General features: G+C 53.7%; 1 protein-coding gene across 1 annotated transcript in view; it reads left to right on the top strand.

Moving 5' to 3' along the window:
• LAMA5 (laminin subunit alpha 5) overlaps window positions 1–14,523 on the top strand; it is a 118,392-nt gene that overhangs the window by 55,067 nt on the left and 48,802 nt on the right. The window contains exons 3-11 of the mRNA XM_029070671.2: window positions 325–442; window positions 3,461–3,579; window positions 4,718–4,888; window positions 5,143–5,240; window positions 10,238–10,353; window positions 11,356–11,474; window positions 12,534–12,624; window positions 13,459–13,593; window positions 14,219–14,281. Of these exons, the coding sequence (XP_028926504.1) occupies window positions 325–442; window positions 3,461–3,579; window positions 4,718–4,888; window positions 5,143–5,240; window positions 10,238–10,353; window positions 11,356–11,474; window positions 12,534–12,624; window positions 13,459–13,593; window positions 14,219–14,281 (1,030 nt within the window). The remainder of the gene's footprint in view (window positions 1–324; window positions 443–3,460; window positions 3,580–4,717; window positions 4,889–5,142; window positions 5,241–10,237; window positions 10,354–11,355; window positions 11,475–12,533; window positions 12,625–13,458; window positions 13,594–14,218; window positions 14,282–14,523) is intronic.

The raw sequence follows: 14,523 nt of genomic DNA, 5'->3' as shown, positions 1-14,523 counted from the left end.
AGCCCGGGAAGCCAGGGGGCATGCCTCAGGTCGCTTGGTCCAGCCCCCTGCCTCCAGACAAATAGCACCTAAACCACCTAGGGCAGATGGTTGTCCATTCCTGAAATTGACCCAGTAGTCAGGGAGTTCTTTCTGAACAGCTGAACGCTCTCTGGATGCAATCTCAGCCCAAACTCACTCTCCAGATCGACTCTGTGGGGCTGGTTCTTGGGAGCCCTAGTGGCTTTTTGCTTTCTCCCTGCCTTTCTGCCCTCCCCAAACTGGTACCGCCCCTGGCTAATGCAGTGACCCTGACCATGTCTGTATTTTTTTTTTGCCTTGCAGCTTTTCCACGTGGCCTATGTTCTCATCAAGTTTGCCAATTCGCCTCGTCCCGACCTGTGGGTCCTAGAGCACTCCACGGACTTCGGCCTGACCTACCAGCCCTGGCAGTACTTCGCCTGTGAGTCTGAGTGGGCCAGCACCCTCAGCTTCTGGCCCAGGTGGCAGGGGAGCTGCGGGAAAGGAATCTCTTTCAACCTTGCCTTCTCACCAGGCCTTGTGCTTTCTCTGGCCTTTCTGGTTCTCCCTTCAGCTGGCTTTCCACCTTTTCCCACCATGAGCACAGGGCCTGGGGGGGCCCTCCAATGCTCCCCGCATGCCCTCCAGCGCCAGGGTAGCAGTGGAAGTCAGCTGCCCCTCCCCTCCCCACATTTCAGTCAAACACTGAGCCCCTGTTCTGGTCTCTTGCCTTCTAGCAGCCTAGGGAAGGGTGCAAGAGGAGATCTCTGCTACCCAGGTATTGTCGGAGGAATTGTGAATGTTGTTAAGCTCTTACTAATGTGCTACTCTCCCAAGCACTTAGTATGGTGCTCATCACATAGCGTTCAATTAATGCCATGGTTTGATTGGCTGTGGCAGGGGCTCACAGTCTAAGGGGGACCTCATCTCCATTTAACAGTCCAGGGGCCTCAGGGCCCTCCTCTTTGCCTCACATGTTTTTAAATTTCCTGAGACTCCTCATTCCTTCTCCCCCCTTATCATTCCTCCTTCAATCTCCTTTTCATTTTTCCACCCTTCTCACCCTACCTCCAAAGAAAAATTGTTCCCTGTGAGGTGGGGAGGGAGACACCTGTGGCTCCTCGCTAAGGTGGGAAGCTGTTAGTGGCAGGAGGGAGGGAGACCTGCTGTGATAGAGAGCAGAGTCAGAACAATGACTCGTGAAACGTAGCCAATCAGATGCCTTGAGCTGCTGCCGGGTGCCTCTGCCCCGCGTCCTCCCACCACGTCCTCCCACCACAGCTGGTATTTGGCTCTGAAGATTTCCAAAGGATTGTTTCTGACCTGGAGCCCCTGGCTTACTACTGCCAGGAGCAGCTCAGGGCTGGGCCTTCGAACAGCCCCTGAACCTATCCCCTGCCTTGTTTGGTCTCTCTTCCCTTCTGGAGAGGGGACTCAGGGTGGGAAGCCAGGGCTAATCTCTGCATCAGCTCTGCTCACGGGCTTAGAGGGCAGAGCAGCTGGGCAGGGGACTGGGGCTGAAGTAAGAGGTTTTTAGAGTTGCCCTTGAATCCTTCTGCTGAGCCAGCAGATCCACGACCCAGACCCCTGAAACCACCCTGGCCTGGATGGCGGTTTCAAAAAGGCCCAAGGAAAGGATGGAATCAGAGGTGTGGGAACCTGCGGAAATGCAGATAAGGCATCTAATCCACTTCATGCCATCCCACACCATTCTGCACCATCCCGGTCCACCCCTCACCATCCTGTGTCATTGTGCACCATTCCTTGCCATTCTGCATCATTCCATGCCATCCCGTGCTGTTCTGCATCATCCCATGTCATCCCGTGCTGTTCTGCACCATCCCATGCCACCCCATGCCACTCCGTAGCATCCTATACCACTTTGTGCTATCTCACATTATTCTGGGCCATCCCATACCATCCTGTGTCATCCCATGCCTCTCATTGAGTTGGTTTCAGAGGGTGAAGGGAAAAGCAGATTCAGAAAGTGGAGTTAGTCCTCAGAACCCAGAAAAATATCAACTCATCCCAGCCTTTGGAATTTTGTGCTCACGTCTACTCTTCCCAAAGATTACTGTCAGTGCAGACTCCTCAGGTCAGCAAGTCTTGTCAAGGTACATAGCTCACATAGTTGGTGCTTGGAGAACCTTGCTAGAGGTTAGAAATGGTCCGTGCCTTCAAGGGGTTTAGTCCATTAGGGGAGGCAAGACAGGCCATCAAAATAAACCTTTACATGCTGGAGAAGCAGCATGGCCTAGTGGATAGAGTATCGGCCTGGGGGTTAGATGGACTTGGGTTCCAATCCCAGTTCCTCCACTTGTCTGTTCTGTGACTTAAACAAGTCACTTCACTTCTCTATGCCTGTTACTTCATCTGTAAAATGGGGATTGAGACTGTGAGCCCCATGAGGAACAGGGACTGTGTTCAACCCTATTTGTTTTGTATCCACCCCAGTGCGTAGTGCAGTATGCTTAATAAATACCACAATTATTATTATTGCAATCATGCGAAGAATGGTTTGAGCATAGAATAGCAAATTCATTGTTGGGTGACATTGGGGTTGCAGATGGTAGTTCTTGAGGAAAGCTTGCAGGAGAGTGGGACCTAGAGCCGTGATTTAAGAGGGAGAAAGTGGTACAGAAGACCAGAATATACAGAAGAGGAAACTGGAGCAGATCTACCATCAGGAAGCCTGTTGGTCTGGGTCCCTCTGTTGAAGATCGTAGAGGGGTTTCCTGTGCTGAGCCAGCTGGGGCCTGGGAATCTTCCAACAGTGGTGGGGGCTGCAGAGAGGGAGAGAGCAAACCTAAATCCATCACATTTCTCAGCAACCCAAAGGAGGGCTTTTGGAGTGTGGACCACTAGCCCAAGCATTTTGGGGTGCTGGGGAGTAGGAAAGAATGGCAAAGGGAGACAGCGCGAGAAGCAGACATTCAGGTCTAGGTGGCACACTCAGACACACGTACACTCGCATGCAGTATACGTACACATAATACACACACACATGCATGTACTCGCCCAGCAGACGCAAACACATTCATGCACGTACTCACCCAGCAAACATGCTTGCTGGAGAGCTGAGCAACAGCAGCCTGGGAGGAGGAGCAACTGTGGTTTCTGTTGCCTAGTTTCTATCGCGGTTGTCCATCCCAGGTCACATAGACACAGCCCTTGTCCCGGATGAGAGCCATAACTATGACCGTCTCATCACTGTAAAAATTGTATAATGGCCTCCTGCTGCCACTGGTCGAGTCAGGTGGCACATCGTCCCCAGAGTTTGCCATTCAGCGTTTCCAGGGTTTCATATAGTGACCTCCCCACCTAAAATCTGCTCCTTCTCAGAATTTCCTCACCACCCTTGAGTTGAGGCTTAGGGTGGGGACGTTGGTATTAGCTCCACCGACCTGCCTAGTCCGGACCTCTCACCTCCCCTCTGCGGGGTCCTGCTTCTGCTCTGTAGCCTCCAAGACGGACTGCATCGAGAAGTTTGGGCTGCATAGTCTGGAACGCATCACCAGGGATGACGACGCCATCTGCACCACTGAGTACTCTCGGATTGTGCCTCTGGAGAACGGAGAGGTGAGGGCTCTCTCCGTGGGGGACGGGGGCCACCGCATCTGGGAATACAAAGGCTCGAGACCTTGGGAAAGGTCTGGGATGTAGGGTTCTCCAAGGGATGTGGGGTACCCGGATAGGGTGCAGTGGTGGGAGATAGAACAGACGGTTGTGGGCCCAGTCTGGACCAGCTGCCCCCATGGTGCTCCCTGCTGCTGCAGTCCCAATAGCCAGGCACACGCTCAGCATGCTCCCCGCCTGCGAACCCAGAAGGTTGGGGGATCTTGGGATTAATGAGGGTATAGGCACGTGACTCTAAACTAGGTGGTAGCTTCGGAGCTTCAAAGGGGCTGCCAGTCCACCCCTTCTACCCATTCCCGTCCTCTTCTCATTCCCCGGGGTATAACATCCATCCTCATTAGTAATCCCAACAAGGCAGGGAGTTCATCTTGCTCTTCGCTGCCAGCCCATGCTCACTTACCAAAAGGAACAAGGAGACCCTCCTGTCAAAAAAAATGCCCACTTCTGAGTTAGAGGGTGAGTCCCGCAGAGGACCGAATTCGAGGAAGTGGATATCAAAAGCAGTAGGAGGGATTTAGGTTAGATTTAAGGATGACTTTCCTGCCAGTGAGGACTGTGAAACTGATGACTGAGGGAGTTCTTGAACCTTATTGTCTCCAACGAGAACCAAACCTAAGACAAATGGAAAGAAAAGGTCCTGACTCAGAGTCAACTCTTTTTAGTCTCTGAGTAGTTAATCCATTTTGGGGGGATATTCTCAGTGCATTTCTCTGACATCCGTAGCCAGGGACATTGGCTCTCTGCAGTCTCCATTGCCCAGGACAGTTTCTACCCTTTAGCCAGACAGGTCAGGGACCCTGCAACCTCTCCCACCCCAAACACACACATACACACTCCAAATCCTCCTAAATGGAACTCAAGCTGCTTTCCCTTCCTTGTCCTAACAGCAGTTTTGTATTTCTACACCTCTGCTGCCCTCACAGGCTGAATCGATTACTGGAGTTAACCATTTTCTCTCTCTCCTCCAGCCGTGTTGCCTGACTTCTCTCAGGCCTTTGGGCTGTCTGTTTGACTTTGGCAATTTGGAGGGAGGACTGCCGAGGGCCCTATGGAACCAGTTCTCTGTCTGTTACCCTTGCAGATTGTTGTGTCTCTGGTCAACGGGCGCCCGGGAGCCATGAACTTCTCCTACTCTCCCCTCCTGCGGGACTTCACTAAAGCCACCAACATCCGCCTGCGCTTCCTGCGCACCAACACCCTGCTGGGCCACCTCATGGGCAAGGCCTTGCGGGACCCCACGGTCACCCGCCGGGTGAGTCCTGCCGTGACCCTCTCCCCCCAGAGGAGGGTTGAAGCAGGAACTGTGTCTGGCAATTGTGCTCCCTTTGGGGAGATTCCGTTAGGATTCTGGGGACTTCACCAGGAACAGGGATGGGAGGATGGGAGGGGGTGTGGTCTCTCCTTTGATCTTGGGTTTTGGAGTCCAAAAGCACCTCCCCGGCCATGGGCAGGTTGAGTGGGTGGTGGTGGGGCCCACTCTGATAGCAAGCACCTGTCCTGTTCCAGTACTATTACAGCATCAAGGACATCAGCATTGGGGGTCGCTGTGTCTGCCATGGCCACGCCGACGCCTGTGACGCTAAGGACCCCAACAACCCCTTCAGGTGAGGAACAGCCCCGACTCCCAAGGGGTTCAGACCCAGGGAGCCAGCAAAGAAGGCTTGGCAGAGCTGGTGAGGAGGCGGGATTTTGGAATCCAGTAACCAGGCTGCTGTTGCCATGTGGTTCTGCCATGGGCTTGTATTAGTGACGTCTTCTCAGCCCTGAGGTAGGCTTCGCAGCCCTGGAGATGGGCTGCAAAGAGCTCCTACAGGCCTGCACTTCTCCCACAAGGGCTTCTGGCAGCCAATCCAGACCCTCAGCCTTGTGCCTTTGCCTGCTCATCAGAACCTGTCATCCCACCAGCCTCACCTGCTCATCCCTCTCTCCCTCCTCTCCTTCCCTCTCCACGCCCTCCCTACCCTCCCCCCCACACTCACTCACCCACACCCTCACATTCCTCTCTGGCCCCAAATTACGTAAGAAGGGGTGGCTTCCCCTGTGCAGCTAGGGGTCCCACAGTGGGGAGATATAAGTGTTATCGTGTCTCCTCCGGGACCAAGGGGGGCCCGGGAAAGGGCATTTCTGAAATCTTCCTCTGATGCCTTGCTTAAAAGCTCTGATGAAGGTACGAAATCCTGGATGTGGAAAGTGTGGGCCAATATTCTGAGTCCTGTCCCAACCCCATGTGACCTGGGCCTAGCTCAACTCAGCCTGGCTTCCAGCAAGTAGGGATGGGTAGAGGTGAAGAGCCAGATGGGTTCTGCATGTGCTCATTGGTTGCTGGTGCTGCTGCTGGGATAAGCCCAACCCAGAGAGGGCACAAGGCAAACACTCCAGCCCATCTTGGGACAGCTTGGTCTGTGCCTCAGTGGGGCTCACTGAATAGGGTCTCTAGAGGTAAAATCCCATCCAGTCCTTTGCCTTCAGGTAGCCCAATGCTAACCTGAATGAAGGTGTTGGTCCCAGCATTAAGTCTCCCCAGGAATGATGATTCCATATTGTGCCTCAGTCCCTCCTTCCAGAGTTGAATCATCCGTGACGGTCAAATTCTTCTTGAGAGTGAGTGAATGTGTTTGTGTATGTGCTTGTGGATGATCATTGCTCCTGACTCTGTGGGCATGGGAAAGTCCCTTCCTTTGCATATGCAGGAATTGGTGGAGAGCTGAGTGCTTTCTCTTTCTCTGATCCTTCCTGGGCTGGGCTGCGGCCCGTTTTCTGTTTGTTATTCCTGCTGCCCCAATGGGATTGGGCATGGAAAAACTGTGACTTCTGTGGATTGGAGTGTAATGGGGCCTGAGGAGCTTCCTCATTGCTGCCCCCAGAGACCCTGGTTCTCTTCCTCTCCCTCTCCCCAGTTCCCATATCCCCTCTGCAATGAGTAGGGGTGGCAGGGAGGGCAGGAGACAAGCCATCCATGCCATTCAAGCCTCCTGCTGGTGCGATGAGGTTTTCAAAAGACAGTTTTACTCCACTTCCTCCTCCCCCTAGAGACAGCTGACTGGTTCCCTTTCTGTCTGCATCCCTTCTTGCCTTCCTGCCCGACCCTCGCTGAGCATGGGGGATAGGAAGTCCCTTGGATCATAGCTTCTGTAGAGAAGCAGCGTAGCTTAATAGATAGAGCATGGGCCTGGGAGTCAGAAGGATCTGGGTTCTAATCCTGGATCCACCACTACTACTGTCTACTGTGTGACCTTGGGCAAGTCACTCTACTTCTCTGGGTCTCAGTTACCTCATCTGTAAAATGGGGATTAAGACTGTGAACTACATGTGGGACAGAGACTGTGTTCAACCTGATAAACATGTTTCTACCCCAGTGCTTAGTAAAGTGATTGGCACATAGTAAGCACTTAATAAGTACCGTAACAATTATTTTTATTATTATTGTCATGTTAAAAACTACCTTTCAAAGGAGAGACCCTCTGCAATCCTTCACTGGCTCAATCACCTGGGCTTACTCTATCAAGGGCTTCCACACGCGCCTATCCTGTTCTTCCTGCTTGTCCCCGGAGGTTCGGCCCCATGCCTCCTGCCCATCACCCCCACTGGGAAGCTCTGACCATCCTGCTCCCAGCACTCATTGCCTGGAGCAGGCTGGGGCCTTTGCAGCTTTGAAATCAAAGCCCTCCTTTGTCCACAGCTTGGAGGTTATTTTTGTATGGGAGCCTGTAGAGGGCAAGTTGGTCAACTGTGTTTTTGGATATTTTTTCCCCCCTTCAGCCAACTCTCGGGTCATAGGGATTCTGGGCAATTGAAGTCCACCGTGGACCCCAAAATCTGTAGGAAAGGTTGGGAAGTCCCTAGTGGTCCCTCAGGCCTCCACCTGCTTCCACCTGGTGATTTCCTGACTTGGGTTTTGGCCACCCAGCTTCACCTCCACTCAGCTGGCCCATCCAACTGCTCTTCCCACCATGACCAGCAGGCATTTGGGCCCCTCAGAATTTTGACAGGGAACACAGAGCCTGACCTTGCTCCTTGTCTGTCTCCCCAGTCCATCCTGTCTCATGGGCTCTCACTCCCCTTCCCAGTCCTCCAGGTCCCTGTCTCTCCCATCCTCCTGCCTCTCACCACGGTATTCTGAAAGCCCTCTGCCCCCACCCCTCACTCTCCTCCTGCTGCGAGCCCACAGGCTGGGGCCCTCCTAAACACGAGCCCCAATCCAGCAGAAATGCTCCAGGTTGTCCCCAGTAGCATTCCAACTGGGAATCCTCCATCCGGTCGGAACTGGGCACCGGTTGGCAGCTGCTGACCTGGAATATTTTCCCAATCAGGAATGTAAACAATGGAGCGCGGGCACGGTGATATGTGGCTCGGGAGTGGAAATACCCTGACCAGCAGACTGTGCAGAGTCAGTGGGGAAGGGGCTCTCAGACCACCCCTAAACTGTCAGCAGTGGCTCCTGCAGACATTGGTGTCTGGGGCCAGCTCAGCACTTGATGTGGAGGAATGACTTTAGGAGCCTCCGTGGGTCAGAAATTTCTGTCCTGATGAACCCCAGTAAAGCAGACCCTGGCATTGTTCTTTGTCACTAGTCAAAAAGTTTCCGCACTTTATATGGCGAGATGGGGTGGGGGCAGGTCCCTGAGCCTGGGTTTGGTAGATCTGGTTCTGGTCCTGGTATTGACTCTGATTAGCCTCTCTGAGCCTGAGTTCCTCTATCTGTCCACTGGGAATACCTGCTTCTCCATCCTCACAACAAAACTGAGACGTTCAATGTGGAGGTCTAACTCTGTTACCCAAACGTTTGCCACTTGACTCTATTGCTTCACAGAGCTGTCGAAGCAGAGAGGTAGTTGATCTGGTTGCCCTTTTTATAGGTGAGGAAACTGAGGTCCAGGGTCAAATGGTGTCAGTGACCCAGCCAAGCTGAGACAAAGATCCTATTCCCATGCTCGGTTCCCAAGCCTCTTGCTTCCAGCTGGACCGGAGATCCTGGGAGTTTTGCCCACGCTCTGTCAGCCTATCTTACTTTGGTCAGAGCACAGATGAGAGATTGCTGAAGTAGAAAAAAACTGTTCTCAAAGTTCTAGCAAAATTCTATTTGGGACAGAGTGGGTGGTGTGGCAGGGGCCAGCTCGGGTGGGCACCTTGATCCTCGGTGCCTCTGCTTATGGCAACTACTTTCGGGCAGCCTGACCATCTGCCCTCCAGTCCGGGTCCAGGTTCAGGTCCTCACGGACCTGGTATCCATCCTCTCCAGCCGGACCATCTCCCTACATTGGGAGTGTGAGCTGCAGTTCTATTTTTACCCAAAAGGAACATTTTTGAATAAAGGTCTGTAGGGTGGGAAAATGGAAGAGGGACAGGGAGTGTGCCCAAAGGGGATATGAGTAATTGTCTAGATAAAAGATAGATACGAATGCATATGGCATTTTTGCAGGATGAGAATCAGAAGCGGAAATGAGATCAGCTAAGCTGAGGTCTGCTAGCAAGGGTCCTGAAGATGGTGACACACACCGCCCCCCGCCTCCCCCCAGCCCCGGTCTGAGTCCTGCTTCCTAGATTTCCTTCCTTGACTCTGGCTTGGGGCTTGATTTGTACAGGGGGAAGCATGGAGGTGCTGAAAATGGGCATCTTTCCCAATGCTCAGTCACCCTTGGGGACAGAGAGCCAGGAGGCGGTTGGGTAGCAGAAGCTCTTCTTCTCCTGACCCAAGAGGACTCACTGTCTCAGCTCTGGGCTGTGTTTTGGATGGCTGCTGGTGTCTCTGCCTTGGCCAAGCCATGTCCATCTGCCACAGCCCCCAGACCTCTGCCCAAAGAGATGCTGGGCTGCTCCGCCCACAGCCCTGGGGGCTGACCCAGTCAGCCCCGGCACAAGTTAAGATGTGGATGGTGGGTGGGGGGAGTTTTTTTTATGGTATTTGTTATGTGCTTACTATGTGTCAAGCACTGTCCTAAGCACTGGGGTAGATACAAGTAAATCAGATTGGACAGTCTCTGTCCCCCATGGACTCATAGGTTACATAGGAGAACAGATACTGAGTCCCCATTTTACAGTTGAGGAAACTGAGACACAGAGAAGTGAAGTGACTCGCCTAGGGCACAAAGACAGCTGGTAGAGCTAGGATTAGATCCCAGGTCCTTGGACTCCCAGGCCCATGCTCTTTCTACTAGGTCATACTGTTTCCAATTCCAGTTCCTTAAAATCGAAGTCCCAAGATGGAGATTGGTGTATGAATTTGTCCTATACTCCCAGGCCTGCTTCCCTCATGTCTCTGGTTTCCATTCCCGTTCTGCCTGAAAGGGATTGCTGCTCATGAAGTGACAGGCTTGTGGAAGGCTCTCTCTGGCTGACCCCTTGCTCCCAGCCAACCCATCCCCTTCTCCCTTCTTTTCAGAGCCCCCAGCACCCTCCTTCAGGAAACCCACTCAAAGCTCCCTGCTTCATCCCACCCCCCCAACTCCAGATCACCACCTCAGACACCTGAAACAGGGGACAGAAAGGAGAGAAGACCATGACATTTCCTGGAGGCCCACTGCCTGAGTTCCTTTTCGGCAGTCCGCCTGTTTTCTCCCAGTAGCTGGGTTCGCCGCTGATGGCTGCACCTCTTTCTGACCAGGTTGCAGTGTGCCTGTCAACACAACACGTGCGGGACTTCCTGTGATCGCTGCTGCCCGGGTTTCAACCAGGTCCAGTGGAAGCCAGCCACAACTGACAGCGCCAACGAGTGCGAGTGTACGTGGCGGCTCTTCCCTCTTGGTCCTGCTGGCCCGCCGGGGTCTGCAGGCCTTTCCACCCCAGCTTCCTCTCCCTCTGCCACTTCGATGTGAAATCAGATATCATTGGGGAACGGGGTTCCCGGACAGGCACGGACCCAGAGGCGGAGAGAGGAGTGCCGGGGAGGATGAGGAAAGAGAAGGAGGAGGGAGGGGAAATCCAGAAAAGCGTTCTCTGCTTTCTTCCGCAGTCACGGGAATTGGGGGGTCCACGGTGGTTGGGAGAAGATTGAGAGGGCCCTGGCTCTCACTCCTCTCTGGTGGTCGATCTCTGCCCTGGGCTCTGGTTTTGGAGACTTGACCATCACAGATTGTCCTCCCAAGGCAGTCATGACTCAGTGGAGTCTTCACACCTCCTGTCGGTTCCTTTCCAGGAGTCTGTCCAACTTTTTGGGGAAACACGTCAGGAACTTTTTCAAATACCTGGAGGCAGAATGGAGGAGTGGAAGGATCCAGGCACAAGGGAGTCAGGCAATCAGGGCTCCAGCCCCCTCCAGCTTGTGTTCTCTGGGGGTTATCTTTTTGCACCCCAATTTCCCATCCACTTCTTTTCACTGTGCAGTCAAAAGGAGATAATTGATGGGGAAGTGCTCTGAGCAATAAGTTGCAGATTTTGGTACTAATCGGTGAAAGACCCGATGTCTTCAGCCCCCTAAACTGGCCCTGCAGCCGTTCTTGACCGGTGGTGGCCAGAATATCCAGGAGCACTGGGGCAGCGATTTGGAGAAAGTGCTGGGGATTAGAGTTGCAAAGTTTTGAGCACCTGATGAGTGCTGGCTGACCCCACCTGTAGCAACGGGAGAGCTGATGTGGTATGGGGAAGAAGGGAGCCAACCTCCTCCGTCCCACAGACTCCCTCCTGGCCTAGGGGATTTGCTTCTTGGTGGAGGTGGAGGTGTCGGGGGACCCAGGGCCTTAGGCGATGGCAGCAGGGGAGGCTGACAGTCCTGACTCCTTACAGCTTGCAACTGTAATGGCCATGCCTACGACTGCTATTACGACCCAGAGGTGGAGCGGATCAAAGCCAGCCAGAACCGGGACAGCCAGTACAGAGGTGGGGGAGTCTGCATCGACTGCCAGGTGAGTGTCGTCGGACAGGATCACCTGACACTCTAAGGAGAGATTTGGGGCAGCCGACAGCAAGACGCTCAGCTCTGCCTTTTCAGGAAGGGAGGGATTTATGCCGGAGCTCCCAAAGAAGGGCCATCTGGGCTGTGAGATTGCTGTCTGTCACCAAGAGGGTGGCATAGCATCCTTGGGTGGAGAACTTTCAGAACAGGGGTTTGAGCTGAATTCATGTGGGAGTAGAGACAAGGTGATGAATAAAATGGCCTGGTGCGCCTTCCCAGATGAGTGTCTTAAAGGCTCTGGATCTATTTGCCTGCCTCCAGATCCTGGTTTTGCTTTAGGCTTGTTAATATTGTTATATTGTACTCTCCCAAATGCTTAGTACAGTGCTCTGCACAGTGGAAAGAGCATGGGCTTTGGAGTCAGGGCTCATGAGTTCGAATCCCAGCTCTGCCACTTGTCGGCTGTTTGACTGTGGGCAAGTCACTTAACTTCTCTGTGCCTCAGTTCCCTCATCTGTAAAATGGGGATTAAGACTGTGAGCCCCACGTGGGACAACCTGATTCCCCTATGTCTACCCCAGCGCTTAGAACAGTGCTCGGCACATAGTAAGCGCTTAACAAATACCAACATTATTATAGTAAGTACTCAGTAAATACCACTGATTGATTGGCTCCATTCCCATTCTCATTGTGCATGTGTGGTCTTTCTGTCCTTTTTTCCTCCCCAAAAATTAACTCCAGGGAGTGGGTTGGGGAGGGCAGACCTGGGGTGGGGAAATGCAGGTGAATTCTTCCTGAACCCCATATGGATAGGCATTTAGTCAGGCCTCTCTTAACGCGGGGGTTATGTTCTCGACAATTCCTGCGACAAGGAAGACAGGCCCTACCTAAAACACCCGCCTTCTCACCCTGCAGTCACATTCTCTCTGGACTCAAGTTGTCGTTGTCAGAAGAATGTCCCCAGATTCCCGCAATCCAAAGTGTGAAGTGAGAACCCACTTTTAATGAGAACTGAGGGCTGAGTATGTTTTTTCTCTCTGTCCCCCTCTCTTCCTCCCTCCCTCTCCAGCATCACACAACTGGCATCAACTGCGAGCACTGCATCCCAGGATACTACAGATCCCCCAACCACCCAATCGACTCCCCCTCGGCCTGCTATCGTGAGTACCCCCTGCCAGCTAGGAAGGGGCGAGGTAGGAATCCAACTTTGTGCTTGGGGAGCCGATCTGGGGAACCCGCTGAGCCGCATCCTCGCCCCCCCAGCCTTCCTGGAGTCGAAGGCTGAGACCCCTGGGTGAACTTATCTGAGAGGCTGGCTAGGCGGGCAGCGGGGCTTGGCAGCTGTAGGCAGGCAGCATCTGTTTAGTTTCAGATGCCGAGGAAGGACCAGATGAGGAGCAGACTGGCCTAGTGGAAAGAGTATGGGCCTGGGAGTCTGAGGACCTGAGTGACCTGGGTTCCAGTCCCGGCTCTGCTACTTGTCTGCTGTATGACCTTGGAAAAGTCTCTGTGCTTCATCTGTAAAAATGCTGGCCATCCCTCCTACTTAGGTTGTGAGCCCCATGTGGGACATGACTTTGTCCAACTTGCTTAGCTGGTATCTACCCTAATATTTAGAACAGTGCTTGGCACGTAGTAAGTGTTTAACAAGTACCATTAAAAAAAAAGATGACTACTGAGATCACATCTGTCACGCAGAGGAAAATAAGCCTGCTTTTCCCAGCCTACCAAGTCGCCCCCCACCCCACCTCATGAGGGAGGGTTGAATGGCTGTGATTCAGGGAGAGTATATTGCCGTTTCGTAGAGTGGGAGGCAGGTCTGGAGATCTGAAGTGATTAGGATTTGAACTGAGATATCATGATGTTTGGTCGAGGGTTCTCTGCAGCAGGCCAGGCCTGGAGGAGAGAGCCAGAGCTAGTCTCCTTCCCCTGGAGCTGTTGGCCCTCGTGCTTCTGGATGGACGTATTGGCCCGACTCTCCACTCCCTTTCCAGGCTGCAACTGCGACTCTGAGTTCCAGGACGGGACGTGTGAGGATCTCACTGGCCGCTGCTACTGCAAGCCCAACTACACGGGAGAGCGGTGTATGGCCTGTGCCGAAGGCTACACCGACTTCCCTCACTGCTACCGTGAGTTGGGCGGAGGGCAGGGAACAGAGTGGCAGTGGGGTCTAACTACAGCCAGGCATATGTTAGGCCAGCCCAGTCCTCAGGCACAAGCAGTTCCAAGAGCTTGACTGTGTTTCTGAGCTTGGGTCTAGGAGTGGGTGCTGGGGATTGGCTCTGAGTGGGGATGGCCAGGAACAGGACAAGCTCAGCTGGTTGAGCTCTCTGGGAGAAGCTAGGAGCAGGCTCTCCCTGGAACTCCCAGCTCAGCCAGAGAGCATGATAGCAGCGGAAAAGGGAATGGATGGAGCTGGGGAAGCCCCAGAGAAGGCATGGGTGGGAGCTAGTCGCTCTGAGGCTGAAGGGCTGAGTCAGAGCCAAATCTTCCCGTGGTGGGTGGGCATGGACGAGCAGAGGCGAGGGGCTTCTGCCCCTCTAGTCAGGTGGTACTACTGCCCCAGCTGGGCTGGCACAGATTCAAGCTGTCAGTCAAGCAATGAGAGAGGGTGAAGGCGGCAGGGGCTGGGGCCCTTTGCGCGAGGAGATCTCAGAGATCATCTGAGAGAAGCTGCAGCTGTTGTGTGTATTTGATGCCTACTTTGTGCCGCACTCATGTCTCTTGGTGACACAGGGTGTCTCTGTCTTTCAGCCATCCCCAGTTTCTCCCACAATGACACTGGGGAGCAGGTGCTCCCCGCCGGCCAGATCATCAGTAAGTACTCATGGCAGGAGGAGGGACACAGCCCCGTCTCTTCCTTCCACCCACTGCTCAGGTTTAGAGGGGTGAGGGAGCCTGGGGTAGGAGGAGGGGAGCCAGGACCTCGGGCCAAGCAGTCAGTGGAGCTAGGGGTGTGGATGGCGTGGTCCCTGGGAATCGTGAATGTACCAGAGAAGGTGGAGAAAGTGTTTGAGATGTAGGGAGTACCCTCTCCATCCTTTTCCGAGAGACTGACC

The sequence above is a fragment of the Ornithorhynchus anatinus genome, chromosome 8 (assembly GCF_004115215.2).
Source record: "Ornithorhynchus anatinus isolate Pmale09 chromosome 8, mOrnAna1.pri.v4, whole genome shotgun sequence".
Classification (NCBI taxonomy): domain Eukaryota; kingdom Metazoa; phylum Chordata; class Mammalia; order Monotremata; family Ornithorhynchidae; genus Ornithorhynchus; species Ornithorhynchus anatinus.
Note: the sequence above shows the minus strand (reverse complement) of the source record. Positions and strands in the feature narration are given on the sequence as shown.